At 35.4% G+C, this 25,255-nt stretch overlaps 1 protein-coding gene across 3 annotated transcripts in view; it reads left to right on the forward strand.

Annotated features, from left to right (window-relative positions):
• Positions 1–7,748: 7,748 nt before the first annotated feature.
• The window catches only part of LOC127843775 (piezo-type mechanosensitive ion channel component 1-like), a 241,514-nt gene continuing 224,007 nt past the window's right edge, over positions 7,749–25,255 (forward strand). For all 3 annotated transcript variants that reach the window (XR_008032333.1, XM_052373554.1, XM_052373553.1), the window contains exons 1-4: positions 7,749–7,880; positions 17,839–17,952; positions 19,431–19,526; positions 23,206–23,337. Coding sequence is in view for 2 of the 3 variants with exons in the window: in XM_052373554.1 (XP_052229514.1) it covers positions 17,868–17,952; positions 19,431–19,526; positions 23,206–23,337 (313 nt within the window). In the remaining variant the exon portion in view is untranslated. The remainder of the gene's footprint in view (positions 7,881–17,838; positions 17,953–19,430; positions 19,527–23,205; positions 23,338–25,255) is intronic.

Below are 25,255 nucleotides of genomic sequence, written 5' to 3' on the forward strand. Positions count from 1 at the left end.
ACTTCTGTTTTCCAGAACAAGACCCTTTAGATATGTTCATCGTGCGCTAATCAGGTCATTTATTGGCTTTATTAAATACTGTTTGTTCACAACAAACGTAAGTTTTAACAAGATGCAAAATAAAGAGTTCACATTCCAAATATTCGAATTTCAAGAACAGTTGTTAGGAAGATTACAGTTGCATGGCCTAAATGGTTTCGAGAAATACAGAATGTTTTAAGGCGGTAACTTAGCTAGTTTGCTGGATGCAACATACCATATACAACTTTACTTCAAACAGGCTAGATTGTTTAAGGATGCTTTTGCATCTTCTTCGCCATACTCAGTGCTATAGCACGTAGATATAGGCTCTCGCATCATTCGACAATCAACGCAATCGGTCTCTGTCTTTGGGCCGCTCGTGTTCGAATCTATGGACCCTCATCGTATCTTGAGAATGCAACCGACATCCAATAATATATAAAATATATAATAATTTAATCACCAATGCACCACGCATTCTCTGGAAGGGAGATATTTTTCGTACTGAACACGCTGATATGCTGATATAGAAAGAGATTTGACGTATGACACATACGCATAGATATGTATGACACCTATGAATAGATCTGACGTATGACACATACGCATAGATATGACGTACGACGCCTATGAATAGATCTGACGTATGACACATACGCATAGATATGACGTATGACGCCTATAAATAGATCTGACATATGTCATGTACGCATAGATATGACGTATGACGCCTATGAATAGATCTGACATATGCCATGTACGCACAGATATGACATATGACGCCTATGAATAGATCTGACATATGGCATGTACGCATCGATATGACGTTTGACACGTGCGCATTGATCTGACAAATAACACGTATGAATAGATCTGACATATAACATGTAAGCATAGATCTGATATATGACACGATAGCATAGATCTGATATATGACACGTTAGCATAGATCTGATATATGAAATGTTAGCATAGATCCGACGCATGACACATTAGCAAAGATCTGACTTATGAAACGTACACATGAACCAATGTATGACACGTAGCTTGGGAATGTAAAGACGTTAATCAAACGGTGCACATTCAATCTATTTCGTATTTGTATTGTTCACAATATACTGCTTTAAAAATGCTTTACTTTTATACTTGATTGGTACAATATTGTGATTGTACATTTTGACATTGAAATTTTAACTGGGTTATCTACCAACATAGACATGGTCATTTTTCTAATACAACCTCATATGTTTTATAAACCGTTTTTACCTTCTGCTTGCGCACTGTTTTCTATTTAATGTGTCGCTTTTGTTTACATCATTAAAAGCGCCATGTCTATATCCGTTTTCAGAAAGTTTGTGTGGACAAAATTACGATTTCCTACTAAATCACATTAAATGTTTGAAAATAGACTTGCACGGCATGATGGCGAAGCTACAAACACAACTAGCAAATTCTAACGTGATCATGTGTTTAAGTGTATATGCAGATTATGAGATAATTATATGAGCCTTGTAAGCGTCGTATGAGCGCCATGACCACGTCGTATGCGCCTTGTAGCAACTTCGTGTGCGGGCTGAGAACACATTGAATGCTGAAGAGATTGTGGCGGTTGTTGTAAGAACGCGATGAGGACGTTTATCGGATGATGTGTGTGCTTCGTAGAAAACAGAGAGGGCGAGAGATGGAAAAAATAAAAGAGTAAGGACTTGTTGAAGTGAGATAGAGGAGTGAGAGTATAACATTTAAGAACGAGAAGAGTGAGAGTAAAGACATGGACTAGAGAAAGTAAAGAGAGAGTGAATGAAGAAGTTAGTAAAGAGAGGAGTGCGAATCGAGACATGGAAAAAGTAAAGTAAAGGCGAGGAAGGAATGAGAATATAGTCCGGGAGGAGAGATAAAATTAATACATTTAGGTGTGAGAGTAAATAAAGCGAGGCGTAAGATGGTAAAGACAGATAGAGTGAGATTAAATATATAGAGAAGAGTAAAAACAGAGCCGGGAGAGAAGACAGAGAAAGGTGAGAGATTAATAGGTGACTGAGGAAGAGAGAGGGGAAAGGTATCAAACAAGTGAGGTTGATGGATGGAAGTGGAACATAGAAAGTAAGAGTGGTAGTAGAAGGGAAAGTGGTTGATGAAAAGAGAAGAAGAATATGAAAGACATCGGGCAACCACGACCAGTACATGATGATGGTGGGCTCTAAGAAACCGAGTTAATCCGTCCTGTGGACAGAGTTGAACGATCCGCAATAACGGACTGCATTGTGTGCTGTTAATAGGTTATGTTTTTTTAGTTATTTGTGTAACTTTTTTTTATAGAATTTGGCTATATTTTCCGATTGTTTAGGTTTCTCAAAAGAAATGTAGAATTTGATTAAGGAAGCACGACAAATAAACTATTTCACCACATGTATGGTTTCAGGATTTAAATGTATGTAAAATGTTTATTCAAGTAACATTCGCATTTAACTTATCTTCCGCATTTTGATATTGCGTTCAAGTTTACCTTACAGAAATTATGTTTCTGATACTTTAAATACGGATCATTCAGCCTTACGTTTGGCACAGAAGACCCGTCTGTTATACGTGGTATGCCCTGTTCATGGTAATTTTAGAAACCCTTCCGTCTATGCGTGTGTTTTACTGGGAGCTCGTGGTCTACTGCTATGGCGCTGGCATTGCAACACCTTGTGTAGCAGGTTCGAGGCTTCACTGCACCCTAACGTGCCATTTGGGTATAATATCGAAATAATTAATTGCGCTTATAATATTTATTGTATACTATTAGAGTAAACGAGTTTTTAACGACTTTTTATGCAAACAAACTATACAATCTCTCGAAAACCATACCTCACATGAGCGAATAAGGTCCAACTTTGCGCTCGTTTTATATTTAATCTATCCTAGTGTGGTGTTAATATGCTTGTCATAATTATGCTAGTAATAATGCGTGTGAAAATCACAGATGGTTAGCGTGTGGCTATGATATTAATTAGTGAAAACATCATTTTGAATGATATATAATCATATTATAACGAAAAATTAAATTTTATGTCTTGCAATATTTTTACAAATGCTGGGCCAGTTTTTAAGAAATAACACGATACACAACTCGCATGACCCAGTTGACAATGATCATGCAGTCTTTATGAATGAAATCTCCAGTTGTAAAGACACACCTCCGCATGGGACCAATGAAATCACTCGTATGTTTAAAATGCCAGTTAGTTGAAATGTATGTAAACAAAGATTTCAAACGGCGCTGGACAGTTAGTATTGATGCATAATGTAACGAAAAGAACGGTAATAATGTTTTTTCATACGTTTTATTGAATTATGGTATCGAGGTACATGAACTTTGTAGGGAAGACGCCCTTTACACCGTGAAGAGTTCAGTCTTAAAGACTGCATGATCATTGTCAACTGGGTCATGCGAGTTGTGTATCGTGTTATTTCTTAAAAAGTGACACAGCATTTGTGAAAATATTGCAAGACATATACATTTCCAGAAAGGAAATTCATTTCTGCATTGAATAAGACCGAAATCGTAAAAATCGCTGCACAATTGATGAAGATATGGCTGTTCAAAGCGATGCACCCCGTTTTGGGGTGATATTGAGTTGCATAAATATATATATATATATATATATATATATATATATATATATATATATATATATATATATATATATATATATATGATAGTGATTTTTTTTCATAAAATTAAATTTTTCGTTATAATATGATTATTTATCATTCAAATTGATGTTTTCACTAATTAATATCATAGCCACACGCAAACCACCTGTGGTGAAAATGTGTTGATAATTCGTAATGAGTCATGGTTTCATTCTCACGCCCATGCTTCAGGTCCGTGGTGTTGTAATGGAGAAATTACATTTCCTACAAATATATAGTTGCCCCTGTGTGAACAGATTTGGAAATCCAAGAACCATGCTTACAGGTGTTGATTGAATATGTAATTAATTAATTATCGAAAATGGATGAAAGAATGAGTAATTACAAGACTGAAAGACTGATTTTTGTGTAACTATGCTGAAAACTAAACTGTACCTTTCCTACATGATTCCTTGCTCTTCCTTCAAGTTACACAAATAATGGTTATGTCTGATTTTTGAAGTTATTAGTTTTTCACCTCATTTTCTTGAAATAATTCGTGTATTTCATGAAATTCCTTTTTATGATTAACGTATTTTCTAAAAATATTATAGAATTATGTCTGTACGGAAAAAAACAAACAATGTAGTAGTAAAATACACAAATTATCATCCTTTGCAAGCACAGGAAAACGCTCTGCCGCTCGGCGAAATAACTTCTATTACCTATGGTATACCAAATGCAATGTGATCAGTAAACGTATGTTCTATAATGTCACATAAAAGCGGAAAAAAACGCTATTGATTTCCCCATTTCGATATTTCGGATTGTTTCGTCAACAGTGATTTTTTACGGTTGTATATGTACATGTAATGGATACTTTCACTTTCAGAATAAATAAAAAAAATATTTATACTGTTTTATAAATCCATTACTAGTACTGTAGCATTTCCTTCAAACTAGTTGAGTCGAGAATACTTCAAAATAAACAATTATCTGTGAACGATTCCCTTTAATAACGGTTTTATCCATCTTATGTTACTGTTTTGCAAATACTCAGTTTCAGAATACAAAATAATTATTATGGCATTGTATAGTGATATCAAGTGCTTTTCACTGCATGTGTTCTCAAAGAGAAATTGGAACATAAATCGAAACTTTCTCAATGAAAACCAAGTAAGTCATTTTTAGAGCCGATGATAAATTACACGGTAATGCGTTAAGCGAAAAAAAGGCAAGGGCACATGTAGAAACAGAAAACAAAAAAAAAAAAAAAAAAAAATAATAAGGAAAAAAGGAGAGAACAGCCATAATGACAAAACTGCTGATGGATAGGAAAAAAAGAAAATGAAACAAGAGAAGCAAGTGAGGAAACTGAAAACAACGAAACAATGGATGCAGTGATTAATAGTGACAAAAAAGGACGAGTGTGTAAATATAGCAGAAGAAGAGAAAACCAATGTGGACATGAGAAAGTAAACACAATTAATTCTTATGACAACGGGCACGATCGCGGGGATGAGAAAGATTAAATTCAGGAGAAGAGAAACAACGAATTTATAAGCCGTCGAATGACGTAAATCGAGAGAAATATTGAGAGAAAAAAATGACAGTGGAGAAATATCAAGATCTGGGCATGAAGCATGAGATCAAAATGAAAGACACAAACACAGAGTAATTATTCGAATATCACAAACACAGAGAAATTATTCGAATATCACAAACACAGAGTAATTATTCGAATATATTTCGAAGGTGAATCCTCGTGACAGGAATGTTTTTCGGAAGCATCCAAACGAAGAGTTAATTGATAATTTGGTAGGTGAAACCATTGATCCAGACAACAATGACGCGAATTTTACCCGATTTTTCTACATCAAACATTTTTTTAATTCGTTAGCTTAAGACATATGTATAGTTATTTACATTGTACGATAATAAAAACACACTGCCTATGTCCTTTAAAATACTTGATGCTATGTGAATAATTACCAGAAGTAAGGTCAGGCGCCAAACCCGCGACATTCCACTTAACAAATAGTTTGTCTGTGTCAGTTTCCCCACAATTTTCACATGGGTCATTTAGGATTTAATATTCTTTAGTGAACCACGTTTCTGGATGAAGGCAGTTTATACATAAACATATTTTCAAATAACGTGTTTGGTTGGTTTCTTCATTTTTTGACCTTATTATATTTCTCAAAGCTGTTATTTTAAATTGGAAAACTCAGGCAAATTATATAAGTTACTTCATTAATATGAGTTAACGATATAATGCACAAATGCAATGTCAAAATAGAATAAAACAATACCTGTTGTATTGCCTTGCCTTAATCTTGCCTATTTTGTGTTATTGTAACATATTTTTATCAATATCTTACAATTTAACACATATAAAAATCGTGCAGTCCCGCTTTAAGGCCTCAACGCTCGTTAAGAGTGATTTACATAACTACCAAATAATGTTTAAAACAGCCCATGGCGGATGAAACGTGATTGATATGAGATTAACCCTCTATATACATAAAAATAATCACCTTAAAATAAAAAAAAACATGTTTGCATATTTGCCTACTTTACCTATCGCTGGTGTTGCGTAAATGCCTCAAAATATTTGCGAAGTGTTACGGTTGCTAAGATTATATGATGCTTAAAAGGTTTTCGTTTTGACTAACACTACCGACTCGTATGTCTTTGTGAATCGTAACATTTTATGTACTCAATTTAACCCATTTATGCCTAGTGGACTCTCCCATCCTTCTAAATTGGATCAATTTATTTCAAAAATTAGGTATGTCTAGTATATGTATTTCTATATTTAGAATGTTTCTTACAGAAATTCCTTAAAGCAAACAGCGCATACCCTGATGAGACGCCTCATCATGTGGCGTCTCATCTGGGTCTACGCTGTTTGCCAAGGCCTTTTTTTCTAGACGCTAGGCTTAAATGGCTAACTACTTTCAACATACTAACTACATTTCTATATAAAGGCACATGTGTTAACATATTGGAAGACTCGTCATTTGTTTTTATATATTTTAAAGTTGGCAATAACTTGTGTATAATGACAAAATTTAACGAAAGAAATGTCGGGCCGACTTACCTACTCTATATAGTAAGCCTGTGTTGGTGAAAACAAGCAACTTAAGTATCGGGCTAGCGCAGTGTCTGTTACATGCGCTTCGTAACAAAGGCGACCGGGTCCAATTATCGTTCCGGAAGCATGTGGGTTTGTTTTGTGGTCACCGAACCGGACTGGCGAGGTTACGTCTTTGAATTCCGGTTTCCCTAAAAAAAAACACAGAAAATGAAAAAAAAAACAACAACACACAAACACACAGAAACACTTAAATAGCTTAAACTTGCAATTATCGTTTAAAATTCGCCCCAACTTTGGTGAGTCTAGTAAGGCTAGATTGGTCATTGTCGGCTCGGGTACTACTTAAATGTATCCCAACTACTACTAAGTATACTTACATGTACCCCGGGTACCCTGAGACGTATCCGGTCGATATTAAACTGTACCCGGGTTGTATTCCAGCCCAAAATCCGATTTCGTAAAACGCGCTACCGATAACCGTAAACGATATTGTTTATCTTAAATAAACTTCTCTTTGAAAAAAAAACTGCATCAACATGCCTCCTGAGTATGAGTTACGATAATTTTTAGGTCATTGAACATAAAATTGACATAAATGTGACCATAATTATTATTTTAAAATATAGCCGACAAAGACCGATTTAGCGTTAAAATTTGCGGGTACGTTTTAGTATATTTAAAGTACAAAGGATACATGTAAGTATACTTAAGAGTACCCGGGGTACATGTAAGTACCCAAGCCGAAAATTACCAATCGAGCTCTAGTAAGTTAAATAGGTAGTAGTGCTGGGACTATTGAACTTAAGAATATGCAGATTCAGTCGCGGAAGGACCTCATAAATTCGAAAAACGCACACACACACGCACGCACGCACCCCCCCCCACAACAACGAACAATTTTCGCTGAACAAAGAAGTGTACGGGACTAGACGGAATTATAATCGATGTATCTAGTCCTTAAATCAAGCTGATATTCGTATCAACTCGGTCATTTACGTTACATATTGTATTGTTGAAGAGGCTGATAATTGTAAAGCCACTAAGTTAGTGACTAAGTGACAATTAACCAAGGAAAGCATGTGATATGCATAATAAACGTTAAACACATTTTCACAATTTGCAGACGAACTTTTGTGTGCACGTAAGTTTGAAAACAATTGCTTAAATACATGTATTGCCACGCATGTTAAGTCGGAACAAATAAAATTGTATAGGAGGTTTTGGCGTGATGTCACAAGCGGTATGACTAAATACCGAAAACAGTACTGTTTTCGCGAAATCAGTACTGTTTTTGCGAAAACAGTAACATGTATCGAAACAGTTAGAATTCCCACCTTTTAAGCGTGATAGTGGCGTTAAACTATGATTTTGATGAATGTTTACAACAGTACGCATTTAAATGATGCTTAATATTAATTATTACTTTTTAATAAAATTTATATTAATTAAAAAAAAATCCACATTCATTTTCTTTTTTTGATATACGAAAACAGTAAAATGTATGCCCGAAAACAGTGTTTTAATATATGAAAACAGTGAATATTAAGACTAAAACATCGCTTTTTCCTATGCATGGTTTAAAAAAGAATAGTAGTTTAAAGATATTTCAACATATATCGTGACATTGGGTAATTTCAACGTAGGGGTATTTTTGACGATTGCGCATTTTCCGGTGTTAACATGGGTACTGCGCATACTCAACGGAAGTCACGTGTTGTTTACATTGACTATACATAGCTCCATCAACGTTGACCTAATTTATCGTTTCATGGCTATACAGACGCTAAATTAACATACTTTTGTTCAAATATGGTGCTTTTCATGCCTTTCAGCTTATCCCTAAATATCACCATTCATGAATAAAGTTTTACTTTATTTAACAACAACTTAAATTTTTGACAGTTCGTCTGCTTCACTCGTCATACATACCATAGTAATCACGTGATATTCATTTGAACCTGTAGTATACTGTTCAACATAAAAAAACGCGTAATAAGTTATGCAAGTCTTTACATTGTTTTATTGTTAATTAAGATATTTAATCAATAAGGTATTTGGCACGTGCCAAAACAGTAATATAATATATTTTGTAGCATAAGGGTCCTTCTAGAGGCCCTTACAGGAGGTATGACCCTGGGGATTTGACAGAAGTGTACCAGGCTGTGGTAGAGGATGGGATTTCATTGGAAAGAGCTGCAAAGATGTTCGCAGTGCCCATAACCACTTTAAAAGATCGGGTTAAGGGCAGAGTTGACATAGACACTTTAAGATCTGGGCCGCACACTTTGTTCACATTATAATAGATCAAGAGGCATTTTTAGCTAGCCATTTGCAAACAATGGCTGAAGTAGGCTACGGCTACTCACGCCAGGAAACCATCAATTTAACATCTGACTACGCTGTACACGTTGGTATGAAACCAAAAGCGCAAACATTAGGCTTTGACTGGTTTTATGGCTTCATGTCCAGATGGCCAAATTTGAAGTTGAACAAGCCTAGAAGTCTTGAACTATCACGTGCCATGTCTGCTAGTCCAATTTCCATCAACAATTACTTTAAAGAACTGACAAACATAATGAATAAATATGACTTAACAAGCAAACCTGAATGCATATTCAATATCGACGAGAAAGGACTGAAATTTGAACATAAACCCCCAAAAATTGTTTCTGGAAAATTATGCAAAACCCAGGCAGTTACATCTGGAAAGTCAAAAAATGCTACTTTGATTGGATGTGTTAGTGGTGTCGGACACCAAATACTACCTTATTTTGTGTTTCCAGGTAAGCGTATGTTGGACTCCCTTTTAGCAGGAGTTACCCCTGGAGCAGCAGGCACAGTCACTGGAAGTGGATGGTCAAATTCTTTTGTATTTGACCATTACATGAAAAATCATTTGTTGAAGTATATGCCAGCTAGAGACAGTGGGTATGTTCTCATATTATATGATGGCCACAAGAGTCACGTATCTTTGCCGTTGATTGAATGGGCAAAAAAAAAGAACACATAATTCTGTTTGTTTTGCCCCCTTACTGTAGTCATCTGTTACAGCCCTTAGATGTCAGTTGCTATGGGCCCCTAGAACATGCCTGGAATTCTGCATGCCATAGACACATAAGAGAAAGGGGTGGTAATGAAATCACGCGGTATGAAGTGTGTGCCCTTGCTTGCAGAGGTTACACAAGTACCCTGACTGCCTCAAATATTCAGGCAGCTTTTAGAAAGTCGGGTGTATTTCCCTTAAATCCAAATGTGATAAGCCCCTTGGATCTGGCTCCATCAAAAATAACAACTCGACTCAAGATGTTCCTGAAAAATCAGATGAATCTTTTTTTCAAACAAAAGGTGGTCAAATTCTAAAAAATGTTCAACAGCAAAAGCCAAGGAATACCCTAAGTAAAGTTGTGGGAGGCAGAGCTATAACAGAATCGCCAGTTGTTGGCGCAATAAAGCTTCACTTGAAGTCACAGAGCAAACAGTGTACAGATGTAGAACAGTGTATCATCTCTTCCTCTGTACCCAGTACCTCCGGCCTTCCGGTGAAACGAAAGCAGCCCCCAGTTGAAGAGGTGGTCAGCTCCGACTCAGATGATAGTGACATTGCAGAGTCTGACAAGTGCATTATGTGCAAGCTCTTCTATCCCCCTTGCACTGACACAAAGCTTTCATTCATCAACATTGTCAAGTGGGGATGTTGTGATTTGTGTCAAGGATGGGTACATTTGACATTTTGTACACAAATCAAAGTACTAAGGCGGGGTGACTCTTTCCTTTGCCCTAAGTGTACTGCTGAAGATTAATAAAATAGGCAGCTGACATAAATAAAACTGTAAATAAGTTCTTAAAACTGTTAATTTCTGTTCAAACTAGTTAAATACAGTTTAAATATGTTCATTTTTTAATTGGACCATACCCCTTATCTTTGTTGAAGAGTATGGAACTATTTACTATTAGTGCAACATGACCGTCGAAAATACCCCACCCGATACGCAGAACACAACCGGTGAGTATCGGACATTTTTTTCTATTGTAAACAAGTATACAACTTTTCTGATATAGTTTTTTATACAAATCTATTTAAAACAAATTTGTTTATGTAAATATTCATGACTTTCATATTTATTTGCATCATTTATATTGCCGTTTGTTGAAAAATCGTTACATCGTCGAAAATACCCCACACCAGGATATGTTAAAACTTTTTAATAAAATTTATATTAATAAAAAAAAATCCACATTAATTTTCTTTTTTTATGTCCCCCCCTATAGTAGTGGGGGACATATTGTTTTTGCTCTGTCTGTTGGTCTGTTGGTTGGTCTGTTGGTTGGTTGGTTGGTTTGCGCCAACTTTAACATTTGCAATAACTTTTGCAATATTGAAGATAGCAACTTGATATTTGGCATGCATATGTATCTCATGGAGCTGCACATTTTGAGTGGTGAAAAGTCAAGGTCAAGGTCATCCTTCAAAGTCAAAGGTCAAATATATGGGTCAAAATCGCTCATTTAATGTACACTTTTGCAGTATTTCAATATTTAAGATAACAGCTTGGTATTTGGCATGCATGTGTATCTCATGGAGCTGCACATTTTGAGTGGTGAAAGGTCAAGGTCATCCTTCAAGGTCAGATGTCAAATATACGTGGCCAAAATCGCTCATTTTATGAGTACTTTTGCAATATTGAAGATAGCAACTTGATATTTGGCATGCATGTGTATCTCATGAAGCTGCACATTTTGAGTGGTGAAAGGTCAAGGTCATCCTTCAAGGTCAGAGGTCAAATATATGTGGCCCAAATCGCTAATTTTATGAATACTTTTGCAATATTGAAGATAGCAACTTGTCAAGGTCATCCTTCGAGGTCAAATATATGGGTCAAAATTGCTCATGTAATGTCACTTCTGCAATATTGAAGCTAGCAATTTTATATTTGAAATGCATGTGCATGTGTATCTCATGGAGCTGCACATTTTGAGTGGTAAAGGGTCAAGGTCAAGGTCATCCTACAAGGTCAAACGTCATATAGGGGGACATTGTGTTTCACAAACGCATCTTGTTGATATATGAAAACAGTAAAATGTATGCCCGAAAACAGTGAACAAATACGAAAAAAGTATGTATTCAACATGTTAGCAAGAAATAGATATCGATAAAACATAACCAATACTATTTTATTCATTTGTAATGAAATTTACTATTTCAAGAAACCACAAACAGCATACCAAATGGGTGTTATAATTGATCGCTTTAATATATTAGTTTGCAAAGTCGGCAATGTATGATTAAAGCAGCAGTTCGTGTCTTCTTTTGTGTTGCATTTTCTATAAATATCAAACTGTGATCATAAATGGATTGTAATTAGAGAAAAACTCAAGAACATGATTGGTATAATTTGTTTGTTGTTATCACAATTCCATAATCGTAATTTTAATTGTTTCAACAAACATTGTTGTTTTTCGTGTAGATTGATTAAAGCAATCATAAAAGAATTACTCAAATCAACCGACTTATTTCGATATAAAAAGTTGGAAGTTCAGTATTGAATCCTTCTTAATACTGTTCGAATTCATTGTGATAACGTGTGAGTGACTTACAATGGCAATTGACAAGTGTAACGTGTGTTCGTTCATATGTACGGATAGCTGTATCCTGTGTGAGGTAAGAGATATACTTAAATATTTATGGTCCGTATTTTTCCTATAATTTTGTAATTCAAAAACAACTTATTTTTCTTGTGTTAATAATTAATTGTCAATAGCAAAGAATTTTGCGCGGTACTGACATCCGTACTTGACTATAACAATATTCTATGACTTTCACATTCTATATTTACTTTAAATTTATTTGCATTCGAGTAAAAATAATTTCACATCATTTAATATTGTACAGAAATTTGTTACTTTAAGATATGGAACCTATGAATTCATTGTTTGTTTGTCAGTCCTTATCAAACACTTTCAATTGTTTGTATAAATATAGGGGTTCATTACGTTTTTTGGAGTGTATTGTCACAGTTATCTGTCAGGTGTGAAACCATTGTTTAATACCGGTATACTTGTTTTTTTAATCCAATTACGCAACTGTAATGTGCCATTGCCCTAAGGGATTTATCTGCATTATTACCTCAATCCGGTCATAAAAATGGTTGATCGAAGTGACACCAGACTGATAAGTGAAAATAGGGAAGAAATCTGCTGAAATAGCGCTTTAAAATGTACTGTCCGAAAAGTAAGAATCACCAAAATTATTAACCGAATACTTAGAGTAATTGCGGTATGTTTTAATGCAAATGAACGTAAAATGCCAGATGTTTTATAGTAAAATAGAGTTTTGAGCAATATAATTAAAGTCACTATAACGCTCAAAATCAACGAAAATTTCGTTAAGTATTTCGTAAAATAAAGTTAACACCTTAACACTCGGTGTTCCTTATAGCAATAGCCAAAATTTCAACGCTAGATGTGGTATGATTACTTAGATTTTTGTAGATACAAAATGCTCGTTTTTATTTATTTGTGGCCACAATTAATTTCGGGTGTGTAACAATACCGAAATCCCCGTAATTTCCGAAATCCCCCAAAATCCCCAGAAATCCCCCGATATCCCCAATAATATTTATTATTTATCAAAATACTGCGGATATTAAGATAGAATATTGCAAAATACAATCTATTCACTGATGAAAAATTGTTTTTATCCATGTTTGGTAGTGAAAAACTAAAATATATACATAATTATTTGGATTCCGAGTATGAATCCATAGTGCATGTTTTCACAAGCACGATCAGGTACAGAAATCCCCGCTGTTAATATTGTTGTTAAGTTTTTGTCTGTACCTCTTCTTTCTAATATCAAAAAGCCACCCAGATGATTTTTTGACACTTGAAGAGCTTTACAGCGGGGATTTCTGTACCTGATCGTGCTTGTGAAAACATGCACTATGGATTCATCAGAATCTAGAATTCTACTGTATATCTTGTCGTAGTAATTCTGATGGCACTTTCAACTATTAATCTGGATTGCGTCTTCTTCATCGCGACTCAAAAGACGGTATCGAGAAGTTAAACTCGGGCGTTAAGAGAGAGAACCTGTTGCACAGCAACACTGATTTAAACACCCTCTGCCGGTAAAAAACCCTGCCAACGAAAAAGAAAATGAGCAGAGCGGTCAAGAACGCCATCCGCAAAAAGAAAACTTTAAAAATTGATGTCAAGCTGTTGCCTTAATTGTCAACACATTATGCATGGGATTATTTATAGGCATGTGACTTTAAAGCTGTTGTCTTAATTGTCGTTGCGATCAGCACATGTTTAAACTTTAAAACACGGTCAGATACCGAACATCATAATTATTATGCATCTTATTATGAAATGTTATTTATTTCCAGAATGTCATTATGTAAAACATTGAATTTAATTTTGTCTACTCTACCAAAAATACCAATATTTAACATGTGTTCATTATAAAATATATATTTTGATGTGTTCTTTTATATAACCATTGACTTAATTACAGGTACCGTCTTAAACATATTTGAATCTTCGCTCAAATGCTTTCTAAAGTTATCATATATTAAAATCATGATTTAACGGAAATAGCACGATGTAAAGGCGGGAAATCTAACTGTTTTCGGTAAATTAACTGTTTTCGATATCATGTCCTCGTATTATATAATGCTTCCATTTAAAACAGTAATAACATGCTTATCGTACAAAAGAAATAATTAATATAAAGCATCATTTAAATGCGTACTGTTGTAAACATTAATTAAAATCATAGTTTAACGCCACTATCATGATGTAAAGGTGGGAAATCTGTTTTCTGTACATGTTACTGTTTTCGGTATCATGTCCTCGTATTATATAATGCTTCTATTTAAAACAGTAATAACATGCTTGTCATAAAAAAGTAATAATTAATATAAAGCATCGTTTAAATACGTACTGTTGTAAACATTCATCAAAATCATAGTTTAACGCCACTATCACGCTGTAAAGGTGGGAACTGTTTTCGGTATTTAGTCATACCCCGTCACAAGAGGGGTTTTCCCTAACTAAAAATAGATTGGCCGTCAAACCTCTCGATCGCGGCCATTTACATTGTATTAGAGTAAAGTTCGTCGGAAGACTAAATACTGACAATTTCACAAAACAAAACGATAAATCCCCGTATTCTTTCTTAAGGTAAGACTTAAATAAATGATAATTTAAAAATAATAAAACATATAATAATTTGATTATAATTATAAAAATTAAGTGGTGTGGATGCAATAGTGTTATTTTTCATCAGCGATAGAAATTTATTGTAAGAGGTGCGTTGAATCAGTTAAAAAACAAAGCCCTAAAAAAGCGCAATACATTACAATCTTTCAATATAGTTTTAATTTTCTTTTACATTTAATGAATTTTCGTTTCGTTTTACATTGAATGAAAATATTAATAAATTTTAGCATTCAAATGGAGAAAAAAACACCTGCATATTTTGAAAATTGAACTGTTTTACATGTTTATTGAAAACAGTTTACTAGCGATAATGAGCGATAGAAATCTAGCATTTTATGATACCATTAATCTATACATTTAATTTATTTTACGCAAGTATTTTATATCCCTACTATGATCAAACGTGATTGCTTGTTTTCATGATGATGTTTCACCGCAGTTACGCACGATTTTAACACATTATAGCAGAGTTTACATTTGCAGGTACCCGTTAAATACGTTAAGTGTGTAGCAGTTAATTAGTACAATATTTTAAATTTATAGTTCTTAAACACTTTATTGTTATGCTTAAACTGGCTAATATATATACCCTGTACAGTTCCTGTTAATCCATTTATGACAAATGTATATTTTTATGTCCCCCACTATAGTAGTGGGGGACATATTGTTTTTGCCCTGTCTGTTGGTCTGTCTGTTGGTCTGTTTGCGCCAACTTTAACATTTTGCAATAACTTTTGCTATATTGAAGATAGCAACTTCATATTTGGCATGCATGTGTATCTTATGAAGCTGCACATTTTGAATGTTGAAAGGTCAAGGTCATCCTTCAAGGTCAGAGGTCAAATATATGTGGGCAAAATCGCTCATTTTATGAATACTTTTGCAATATTGAAGATAGCAACTTGATATTTGGCATGCATGTGTATCTTATGGAGCTGCACATTTTGAGTGTTGAAAGGTCAAGGTCAAGGTCATCCTTCAAGGTCAGAGGTCAAATATATGTGGCCCAAATCGCTTATTTTATGAATACTTTTGCAATATTGAAGATAGCAACTTGATATTTGGCATGCATGTGTATCTTATGGAGCTGCACATTTTGAGTGTTGAAAGGTCAAGGTCATCCTTCAAGGTCAGAGGTCAAATATATGTGGCCCAAATCGCTTATTTTATGAATACTTTTGCAATATTGAAGATAGCAACTTGATATTTGGCATGCATGTGTATCTCATGGAGCTGCACATTTTGAGTGGTGAAAGGTCAAGGTCAAGGTCATCCTTCAAGGTCAGAGGTCAAATATATGTGGCCCAAATCGCTTATTTTATGAATACTTTTGCAATATTGAAGTTAGCAACTTGTTATTTGGCATGCATGTGTATCTCATGGAGCTGCACATTTTGAGTGGTGAAAGGTCAAGGTCATCCTTCACAAGGTCAAGGTCATCCTTCACAAGGTCAAGGTCATATATAGGGGGACATTGTGTTTCTCAAACACATCTTGTTTAAATATGTTCAAATATTTTATTAAAGCAACTGTTAAGTATTTGGCTTAAATGACTGCTCAATATGCCAAGAGATGACCTGGAGGTATCATAAATTGTGTTTAATGACCAGACACATGTGGTTTATTCAGGATATATGTCCTCGGGTTTATGACACTCTGTTTTATTAGTAATTGTCTGGACAGTACCCGATTATAACAAGATAATGGGTTTGTGATGAGCAAAGGTGCAATTAAACACAAGGGTATAAATGCTGAAACAAAGAGTGTCCAAATTGGTGTGAACAATTAAATAAAAACAGTCACATTTATCAAGAGGATTTAGTTAATCTTTAACAAGGTAAGTTTTTACAGGCATATAGGTTCAAATCAGTTTCTATATGTTGATTACATTAAGTCAATCTATTGTTGTTTATTTTCGTCCTTATTTGTGTTCGTTCATTGAATTGAATTTATTCTGAAAGAATTTCAATTTCTGAGTATTTTGTTGTTCTTAAAAAGGGTCGCAAATATGTGTCAAATAGAGATTGTTATGATAATCTTATCACGATGCGGTTCATCAAATGCAAAAAATAGCGAAATGGCCGCAGTGTCGACGGCCAAAATTCGAGCATGCGCAAACGTGACGTCATAATCGGAATCCCCAAAACCTCCTATTTTAAGTAAGCAATTCTAGTACATATAATTACACTAGCAGTGACGATTTTCTGAAAATTTCTGCCCCAAAATTTAGTTCAGATTCTTGTATGAAGATGCTTCAGCCTATATTCTTGTCAATTTGTGCATTAGTTTAGCAACCAGTTTGTCTCGAAGGTATTGTACAAATCGTTTTATTCTGTAAGCTAGAATAAGCTAGAAAAAATAAAAATCTAATGATCAATTTTTCTGTTTGCTAGAATATGATTTTGGCTTGTATGAAAGAATGTCATTAAATGCTTAAAATTGATAAATGTAAACATTGGAACTAAAAAGCTCCGTTAAAAAACAAGTATACTGTAATAGAAAGAGAAAAAACATATCCACAACTGTGCTCAAACCATTGACAGTAAAAATGTAGCACTTACACCACTCAGCCATCTTTGCTCATACAGTCAATGGTGTATTTTATTCTTTATATTTGCAATCATTGTAGTGGCACACAATTTAACGCTAACAACAAAACTCTCCAAATTATCATTTTGCATTTGTAATGCTTGATAATTTTCAGGTTTTTAAATCTACAAAAGATGCATATAATGGATACTTTAGATCATGGTATATTTGCGAATCTGAAACATTTTTGTCAATAAATCAAAACGTGAAAAGGTCCCTTTTATAGGCATGTATGAAATATGATCAGTCTAAAAATGTGAAATCTTTAATTTCATGTTTAATTTCAGGCATACATGCTGAAAAGCAGTCAATTACTATGGCAACCACAGCGGCATCAAGAGTTGCACAACTGGTGTGTTATCTCCTCTTCCGACTGCTTTTACCATGCGTTCTCTTAGTCGGTAAGAACCACCGTTTATACTTGTCTGTCCGTATTTCAAGGGACCCGTCAATCCTGCTTTGGTTGCATGCAGGGGCATGTTACTTAATGTGGTGACATTGTTAAACATGTTGAAGTTTGTATGTTTATGAAATTGAATATTTATCAAACTGAAAGTGCTTTTTAATCTTCTTAAATCAAAATAACATAGCTACAATAGATTTTTATCTTGCTTAAAATGTCCGAATCTCACAAATGAAAATTGTGGAAGTCAAAATACTTTAATCAGGGGTATTTGGTCAGTTTATTGCAATCGGTAGTTAAAAAGGGCCATTATATGTTAAAACTTCTGTGCTTACATGCTTGTGCAATGAAATCAATTACAGGCTTGGTGAAATTGCCGGTCCGCCGGTCCTGACCGGCAGATTTCCATTTGGTCCGGCATGTTTAACAAGAATGTCGGTCCTGGCAACCGGCAAAATGTGAAATGAATGCAAACAAATAATATTTTTTCAAAGTTGAAAATTCGAAGAGCAAACGCCTAACTTCATCATGAAATTGAAATCACTCATGGTTTTGATGTTTGCAATAAGTTTGTTTCGTACAATTAGCAAATCCAACTGGATACACAACACCTACTTCAAACTCAGTTGCAAAATCGGCAACTGCTTTCTTACAAAAAAGATCTTGATATCTTTGACATATTTTTCGAGTAGATAAGGACATTAAAATATGAATTTTTTTATAAAGCATGGCTTTAAAAGGTTGTTTATAAAATATAAACAATGTTCTAGTGATATCTTTATAACATGCACTCCTCATAGGTCTCCAAAAATATTATCATTTTACATTGTAAAGGTTAGTGTCCGTTAACTGAGTTTGATTCAAAAAGGAGATTGCTTAACTGTGTGACACTGAAGAAGATATGGAGATTGAAGAAGATTGTCCAGACTATCAAGACGAATTGATTAACACAGAAAAACTGTTATCTTATTAGGATAAAGCACTGGCAGTGGCTTGCTGAGCTAAAATAAAGGGTTTATGTTAATGTACATAATCGTGTTGTTGTTTTTTTCAGTCCGGCTAAATTTTCTCCGGACTGGCACATTTTCTGAAATGCCTGTCCGGATGACCGGCAGAGTTTTTTTCCCCCAATTTCGCCAAGCCTGCAATTAACCTCAAATCCTTGGAAAAATATACTTGGACAAACAGAAAGACAAAATGATTTTTCAAACATAGCACGACCAATTACTCAATGCAAACCTAATTAATCGTCCAAATTGGTTATACTACAGGATTTAATGCGTAACATCTTAATATGGGCCATCTTCTGGAAGCATTAAAACAAATTCTTTACGTTCTATGTCCCCCTCCCAATAAAGACAACAACAAAGACTTGCAACTCGGATAATTTGTCCTCTCTAGTCTTCACCACATTATTTGACTGCAGTTACTTGTCTTGGAAAGTACATGTATCGACGAATGCCGCTTATTTTACAGGTGCTGTGGTGAGATACAATGCTGTGTCGTTTTTGTACACGGTGTTCTTGTTGCTGTGTCCACTCATGCCAGCCCCAACATCAGTCACAATCAGAGGTACATAAACTCACAACTTTTCAGTTAATAAGGCTCAATTTTTTGTTTTCAGCTCAAGCACTACTTAAAAGTACCACTAGTTATCTTAAGAATACTAAAATGTACCCGGCTTAAAAACAATCAGTCATACTGCGGGATACTTTTAAATATATTTACCGTTCCTCGTCAGGGCCCTTAATCTGTCAAATTCACGGCCAAAATTCGTCTGCATTCCCCCACCTGAAAAGTATACTTTTTTCACCTTTTGGGAGGGAAAATTCCCCCTAAAATTTTTTATTTTTATTTTTTTATTTTTTTTTAATAGATACATGTGTCTCATGATTATTATATCTCAATTCTATTTTAATTTAATCTTGTCAAACATTCTTAATTATGAAAAAAGCAATGAATATAGTGCAAACATGTACAAATGTAATAATTAGAGAGTAAGTAAAAAATCCCAAACCCAAAAAGGGAAACGCCGTGAAAATTCCCCCTGCTATGGGTAGCGACCCGTTTCCCCTAAAATGGATTGAGGGCCCTGCTTGTGTGTTTAAGGAGAATAGTTAAAGAGTATCAGGCGTACTTTTAAGTAGTTTCTGAACTGATTATGACTAATCAAGCATAAATAAGCCAATATGTTCAAATGTTATTATTTGGTTATGACTTGTTTGTAATAAAACCATATACATGCCTAAAATTTGTAGAAATTAGGCAGCAAATGGTAACATTTACAAAACAAACTGTTTTCTTTACAACCTTTAAAAGTTTGTTTCATGGTTGCAAACATGTAGGTTATTTCATAAGCATTATTTAGTACTGTTTTTGAATTTGTTCATAATTTGAATTTGATAATCTGATATTGTCCAACAAAGTTTTAGTTTGTTATATAATAAGTCAGGATAACAGTTTAAGAGTTTTGTGACCTGGTAAATTGATCATATGTGGAAGTTTTAAATTAATGCATATGTAAATCATAGTTATTAGGGCATTAACTATGCAAAAGTCTTGTAACTTGTGACATGGCTATTATAAACAAAAATTAATCGCTGGATTTTTATGTGTTCCTTTAAATGATTGTACATACTCGTTAAAACATGCTTGAACAGAATTGTATTGAATGACAGTGTTTTAAATTTATTACATCATACTGTGAAATCATTTATTTTTTCGCCAGCACAAAATTTTGTCATTTTGATAAAAATGACGTTTTCGTCAGCACTTAAATTCGCCAATTCCTGACTTTGAAAAAAAAGGCTTCAGTCAATATCCGATTTGTTTGTCCGAAATATATCGCGGTTGCGAAAAATTGTAGTGGGGAAAGACGGAGGACACTTGAGATTCACTTGCAGGAGGTGGGGCCTGTTTGTCACATGCCAATATACTAGTCGTTTGTTATCAGGTGACCAGTAATTTGCCCCCATTAGTGTATCATTATTATGATTAGCGGATTAGTGGGACCGAATAACCATTAACAAGTGTTTGAAACCTGGGTTTGAAACAGTGAAGCCAGTTGCCAATTGGTCCTATTCCTTTATTATCATGGCCAAACTAATAACAATCTTACCTTTATTGGCGCAAATTAGAGAAGGTGCGAAGATTATTGGTTAAAATTAGTGTAAGCAAACTGTTTGGTCAGTTTTCAATAAAGTTTCAAGAGTTTTGCAGCGTAAATATTTGATCACTTTAAGTACAATAATTTTCGAAAGTGTAAAATTAACATGGGAGAGCGGTTTCATGGGCAAAGTTCCGATTTAATTGTAACAACTAATGGACGAGTGAGTTTAAATTAGATTGAATGCAATAGGATACCAAGCAATGTTTTATTGCGTCATACTCAGTCATTCGAAACACGTGCTTTCCGGGGATTTCCTGGAAATCACGCAAAAATAAAAGTTAATTTTTGAAAACAATTGTCCTACTTTTGGATGGAACTAATCGTCATGATTGCTAATTTCTCTTTACCTGTTACGTTTTCAATTGCTACAAGTAACAATTATTTATAACATGTTTCTGAAAACTTGTAAAAGATGTTAATGATTAAAAATATTGATAGCCCATAAAACGAAGCACAAGCTATTTTTATGCCCCCCTTCGAAGAAGAGGGGGTATATTGATTTGCTCATGTCGGTCGGTAGGTCGGTCGGTCCGTCCACCAGGTGGTTGTCAGACGATAACTCAAGAACGCTTGGGCCTAGGATCATGAAACTTCATAGGTACATTGGTCATGACTTGCAGATGACCCCTATTGATTTTGAGGTCACTAGGTCAAAGGTCAAGGTCACGGTGACCCGAAATAGTAAAATGGTTTCTGCATAACTGAAGAACGCATAAGCCTAGGATCATGAAACTTCACGGGTAGATTGATCATTACTCGCAGATGACCCCTATTGATTTTGAGGTCACTAGGTCAAAGGTCAAGGTCACGGTGACCCGAAATAGTAAAATGGTTTCCGGATGATAACTCAAGAACGCATACGCCTAGGATCATGAAACTTCATGGGTAGATTGATCATGACTCGCAGATGACCCCTATTGATTTTGAGGTCACTAGGTCAAAGGTCAAGGTCACGGTGAACCGAAATAGTAAAATAATTTTGGATGATAATTCAAGAACGCATATGCCTAGGATCATGAAACTTTATAGGTAGATTGATCATGACTCGCAGATGACCCCTATTGATTTTCAGGTCACTAGGTCAAAGGTCAAGGTCACGGTGACACATAATAGTAAAATGATTTTCGGATGATAACTTAAGAACGCATATGCCTAGGATCATGAAACTTCATAGGCAGATTGATCATGACTCGCAAATGACCCCTATTCATTTTGAGGTCACAAGGTCAAAGGTCCAGGTCACGGTGACCCGAAATAGTAAAATGATTTTGGGATGATAACTCAAGAACGCTTTTGCCTAGGATCATGACACATCATAGGTACATTGATCGTGACTTGCAGATGACCCCTATTGATTTTCAGGTCACTAGGTCAAAGGTCAAGGTCACAGTGACAAAAGTCGTATTCACACAATGGCTGCCAGTACAACGGACAGCCCATATGGGGGGCATGCATGTTTTACAAACAGCCCTTGTTACACCTGTATTGTAGTTAAACGCAAACAACCAAACACAAATCAAAATGTTCTGTATTTTTTTGTAATCAATGCGGAGAATGTATACGGTAAGTATATACATCACCATCTTTTACTTTTGTTGATTGTCTTTGATCTGGATCTAATCCGGTGCGTGGAGGCTGTATAATCTTCTACAACAACACTGAAAAACACAATACACACAATGGGTAATAAAGTTGTTAACAATTAGCGCTTATCATTACAATTGTACCTAAACGAAGCCAACGCAGTCGATTCATCTGTACTGCTTTCGCGTTTTAGAGCAATGTCATCTGTCAGTACACTGTTTAATCTACACCCTTTTGTGTCAAAACCGGATTTATCTTGATTACGTAACAGACGGAGTATGTATGGCAGTCCGCACAGGCTAATCAGGGACGACACTTTCTGCTTAAACTAGACTTTCGGTAAAAATGGACTTCCTTTAAACGAAAAATACCATTTAAGCGGAAAGTATAGTCTTTGATTAGCCTGTGCGGACTGCACAGGCTAATCTGGGATGACTCTTTACGCACATGCATTTGCCCAATTTTCACAGAACAAGACACATATTATCATTCTTTCAGGTTGTACAGGCAGGTACCTGCGGTTTGTGTTTGGGCTGGGACTGTTTGCAAGTCTTGCCCATGGAGTTTTCCATATTACACTCAAGGCTATGGCTACTGATAGCAAGCCATATGGGTCCATGTTTACAAACTGTAAGTAGTATTCGATTTCCAATTCACACTCTAAATTATGGCTACTCATGGAAATGATATTGTTCCATGTTTGCAAACTGTAAGTAGTATATGATTTCCTTTTACTTGGTCAGAAGTTCAATTTACATGATGTCTAGGCCAAGTTCGAACATGGGCCTTGTTGGGTCAAATACTAGGTCACGGGTCACTTAGTGCGTTTTAAACATTCAGCATGTTGTCCGCTCTCTATTTCAAGTAGTTTCCATCCGATCTTCAACAAACTTGGTCAGAAGTTGTTTCTAGATGATCTTAAGGCCAAGTTCGAACATGGTCCTTGCCGGGTCAAAAACTAGGTCATAGGGTCACTTAGTGGGTTTTAAACATTCAGAATGTTGTCCGCTCTCTAATTCAAGTAGTTTTCATCCCATATTCACCAAACTTGGTCAGAAATTGTATCTAGATGATGTCTATGCCAAGTTCGAACATGGGCCTTGCCGGGTCAAAAACGAGGTCACGGTGTCACTTTTTTAGTACGTTTTACACATTGAGCATGGTGTCTGCTCTCTATTTCAAGTAGTTTAAATCCGATCTACACACTGGGTCAAAAGTTGTAACTAGATGATGTGTAGGTCAAGTTCGAGCATGGGCCATTCCGGGTCAAAAACTAGGTCATGGGGTCACTTAGTGTGTTTTAAACCTCACCATGTTGTCCGCTCTCTAATTCAAGTAGTTTTTATACAATCTTTACCAAAATTGGTCAGAAGTTGTATCTTGATAATGTCTAGAGCAAGTTTGAATATGGGTCATGCCGGGTCAAAAAGAAGGTGACGGGGTCACTTAGTGTGTTTTAAACATCACAATGTTGTCCGCGTTCTAATTTAAGTAGTTTTCATCCGATCTTGCCCAAAAACTTGGTCAGAAGTTGTATCTAGATGATCTTAAGGCTAAGTTTGAACATGGGCCTTGCCGGGTTCAAAAACTAGGTCACGGGGTCACTTAGTGTGTTTTAAACCTCACCATGTTGTCCGCTCTCTAATTCAAGTAGTTTTTATCCAATCTTCACCAAAATTGGTCAGAAGTTGTATCTTGATAATGTCTACAGCAAGTTTGAATATGGGTCATGCCGGGTCAAAAACAAGGTCACAGGGTCACTTAGGGCGTTTTAAACATCACAATGTTGTCCGCTCTCTAATTCAAGTAGTTTTCATCCGATCTTCACCAAACTTGGTCAGAAGTTGTATCTAGATGCTGTCTAGGTCAAGTTTGAATATGGGTCATGCCGGGTCAAAAACTAGGTCACGGGGTATCTAAGTGCATTTTAAACCTCACCTTGTTGTCCGCTCTCTAATTCATGTAGTTTTCATCCAATCCTCACCAAACTTGGTCACAAGTTTTATCTAAATGATCTCTAGAAAAAGTGTGAACATGGGCCATTCCGGGCCTAAAACTAGGTCACGGGGCAGGGCCCTCAATCTAGCAAATCTGCCGCCGAAATTTCGGCGGCAGTCACCCACCTGAAAAGTATACTTTTCCCCCCCCCCCTTTTTTTTTTTTTAATAGAAAGATATGTCTCATGATTATTATATCTCAATGATATTTCAATTTAATCTTTTCAAACATACTTAATTATGAAAAATGCAATGAATATAGTGCAAACATGTACAAATGAAATAATGAGAGAGTAAGTAAAAAAATCCCCCAAAAAGGGAAACGCCGCAAAAATTCTCCCTCCTAAGGGCTGCGGACCCCTTCACCCAAAGTAGTGTGAGGGCCCTGTGGGGTCACTTAGTGCTTTTTTTTAACATTCAGCATGGTGTCCGCTCTCTAATTCAAGTAGTTTACATCCGATCTTCACCAAACTTGGTCAGAAGTTTTATGGAGATGATCTTAAGGCCAAGTTAAAACATGGGCCTTTCTGGGTCAAAAACTAGGTCAAGGG

This window comes from Dreissena polymorpha, chromosome 9 (assembly GCF_020536995.1).
Source record: "Dreissena polymorpha isolate Duluth1 chromosome 9, UMN_Dpol_1.0, whole genome shotgun sequence".
NCBI classification, from domain to species: Eukaryota; Metazoa; Mollusca; class Bivalvia; order Myida; family Dreissenidae; genus Dreissena; species Dreissena polymorpha.